The sequence below is a fragment of the Sinocyclocheilus anshuiensis genome, unplaced genomic scaffold (assembly GCF_001515605.1).
Source record: "Sinocyclocheilus anshuiensis isolate Anshui unplaced genomic scaffold, SAMN03320099.WGS_v1.1 scaffold2054, whole genome shotgun sequence".
Taxonomy (NCBI): domain Eukaryota; kingdom Metazoa; phylum Chordata; class Actinopteri; order Cypriniformes; family Cyprinidae; genus Sinocyclocheilus; species Sinocyclocheilus anshuiensis.
Window position 1 is genome coordinate 222703 of NW_015539961.1, and position 2357 is coordinate 225059.

The following is a 2357-nucleotide window of genomic DNA, read 5'->3' on the forward strand; positions in this document are numbered from 1 at the left end:
TGGATTATCTCGGCAAAGGAGAAGTGCTCACTAACACAGATTTAGACAGATTTGTGAACAATATTTGAGAGAAATAAGCCTTTTGTGTACATAGAAAAAATCTTAGATCTTTGAGTTCAGCTCATGAAAAATGGGGGCAAAAACAAAAGTGTTGCGTTTATAATTTTGTTCAGTGTATATACACACAGTGTGTGTATATATATGTATATATATATATATATATATATATGAAATAGCACTGCTATTTCCTTGAGGAAATACTAATGTAATTGTTATTCTTGATGGCTCACAGAGATACAATCATGCACAAGGATTTTTGCCCATGTTTTTATGCTTTTTAATATGCCATACTTTAATATTAAATTACAGTTTTTGCTTTTGAATGTTTCATGCATTTTACCCTTGCCAGTTTGCCTTGCCATTTAGTGTCCAAAGTCATAATTTTGTTTTCTGCTTTTGTCCAAATGGTTATATTTTTAATTATTTTAATAATTTGTTACTCATTGTCATGGATCACAAGATGTTGAAGGCCATAACAAACAAACAAAAAAAATAATAATAACAAAAAAAATAATATATATATTTATTTTTATTTATTTTTGTAAAAAGTGTCTTATATAGCTGAAAATCATGATTTCATCATGATGACGGTATGTAACAGAATTGACAGTCGTGTGTGTGTGTTTCTCTGTGTATGATTGTCCATTCTGTTACATACTGTCAACACTGACACTCTACCTTGGTAACAGAATTGACACTAATTCGGACAACAAGAAATCATGATTTTTAGCCATATAAGACACTTTTTACATCAAATATTATATTGTTATGGCCTGTAAAATCCTGTGATCAATGACAATGAGTAACAAATTATTAAAATAATTAAAAATATAAGTATTTGAAAAAAAGAGAAAAAAAAGACTTTGGACACCAAATGTTCCTGCAATTATAGAATCAGCCAGATGCATCTGAGAGAGTTTGTGTTAATGTTTATCTCATTGTTTATCTGCTTCAGTCATCAGTCAGGAGAAGTTGCCATGGCATCATTTTATAGAATGGACAGCGAGTCCAGTCACCTTCCCAGCATGCTCAGTGCTCTAGAGGAGCAGAACTTTCTCTTCCAGCTGCAGCTCAATAACCAGCCACAAGATGATTCAACTGAGGTGGGCCATCAGGATATTTTGAGTGATAACAGGCTACAAATATGTATCCCACAGCCATTTATCTTCTTTGCAATAATTTAAAACTTTGATGATATAAATGTATAAATTAAATAAATAGTATTAATGAAATGTCATGTTTCTTTTTGCTGCAGGGACTAGAGGTGCCATTAGTTGCAGTCTTGCAGTGGTCCACTTCTAAATTGCCCTTCACCAACTCTATCTACACTCACTATAGTCTCCCTAGTGTGAGACTGGACCGACCGCGCTTCATTATGACAGCTAGCTGCCCCAGTGCGGTCAAGGCTCACGAACATTTCCGGGTGCGATATACCCTCCTCAACAACTTGCAGGACTTTCTGGCAGTCCGTCTAGTCTGGACGCCTGAAGGTGAGGAAGGGTAAAATAGTAAAAACAAGTGGCTTAAGTTTAAGAACATATGGCTGCATGGAGCTGCATGGTGATTGAACTGATTAGTGTGACTGCTTTAATATATTAACGTGACACCGAGAATCATTTGCTCTGACAATATTTCAGAAATCATGTTGAGTATCAGCTGTTTAGCATTAGAATTAGTGATGCCAGATCGTGAATTAGTTACTCTTTAACTTTGATCTAATCGGTCAAACAGGTTTGCCAAAAGGTCTGAAATGGTTTGTGATTCAGTTTGATTCATATGGACAGTACATTCAAGCACTGGACCATTTGCAGCTGTTTCTTACAGTGTAATGGGATATTTTGTAAGTCAGAAAACAAAAAGGAGACACTGAAAGAGGTAGATTATTACCTACGATCTATTGTAGGAAAGAAAATCAGTTTGTCAGCTGTGAAGCAGTTTATTGGGCAGGCAGCTCATGAAAGATTTTGTACTGCAGGTAAAGACAATTTATATCTATATATCCATAACAATATCAAAAAAGAGTATTAAAAAATACTGTTAAAATATGGGGGGGCACTTTTTTGATGAGGGGTCAGTACTGATGAAAGGCTAGAAACGCTCCTGGTGGTGGGTATATGATTGAGTCAGAATATGTTTGAAGCAGTGTTATTTTAGTGTTATTTATATAATATTATAGTATTATAGGATTATTTTTAGATTTTCTGTTTTCATTATATATATATATAATATTTTTTATTATGATTTTTTTGGGGGGGAGAGTTAATTGTGAGTTATTACAAATCTCACTGCAGTGGGTC

At 34.2% G+C, this 2357-nt stretch overlaps 1 protein-coding gene across 2 annotated transcripts in view; it reads left to right on the forward strand.

The window, feature by feature from the left end:
* The window catches only part of trappc14 (trafficking protein particle complex subunit 14), a 16951-nt gene that overhangs the window by 11069 nt on the left and 3525 nt on the right, over positions 1-2357 (forward strand). For both annotated transcript variants that reach the window (XM_016484184.1, XM_016484185.1), the window contains 2 exons: positions 1016-1163; positions 1316-1550. In XM_016484184.1, coding sequence (XP_016339670.1) covers positions 1016-1163; positions 1316-1550 — 383 coding nt within the window. The remainder of the gene's footprint in view (positions 1-1015; positions 1164-1315; positions 1551-2357) is intronic.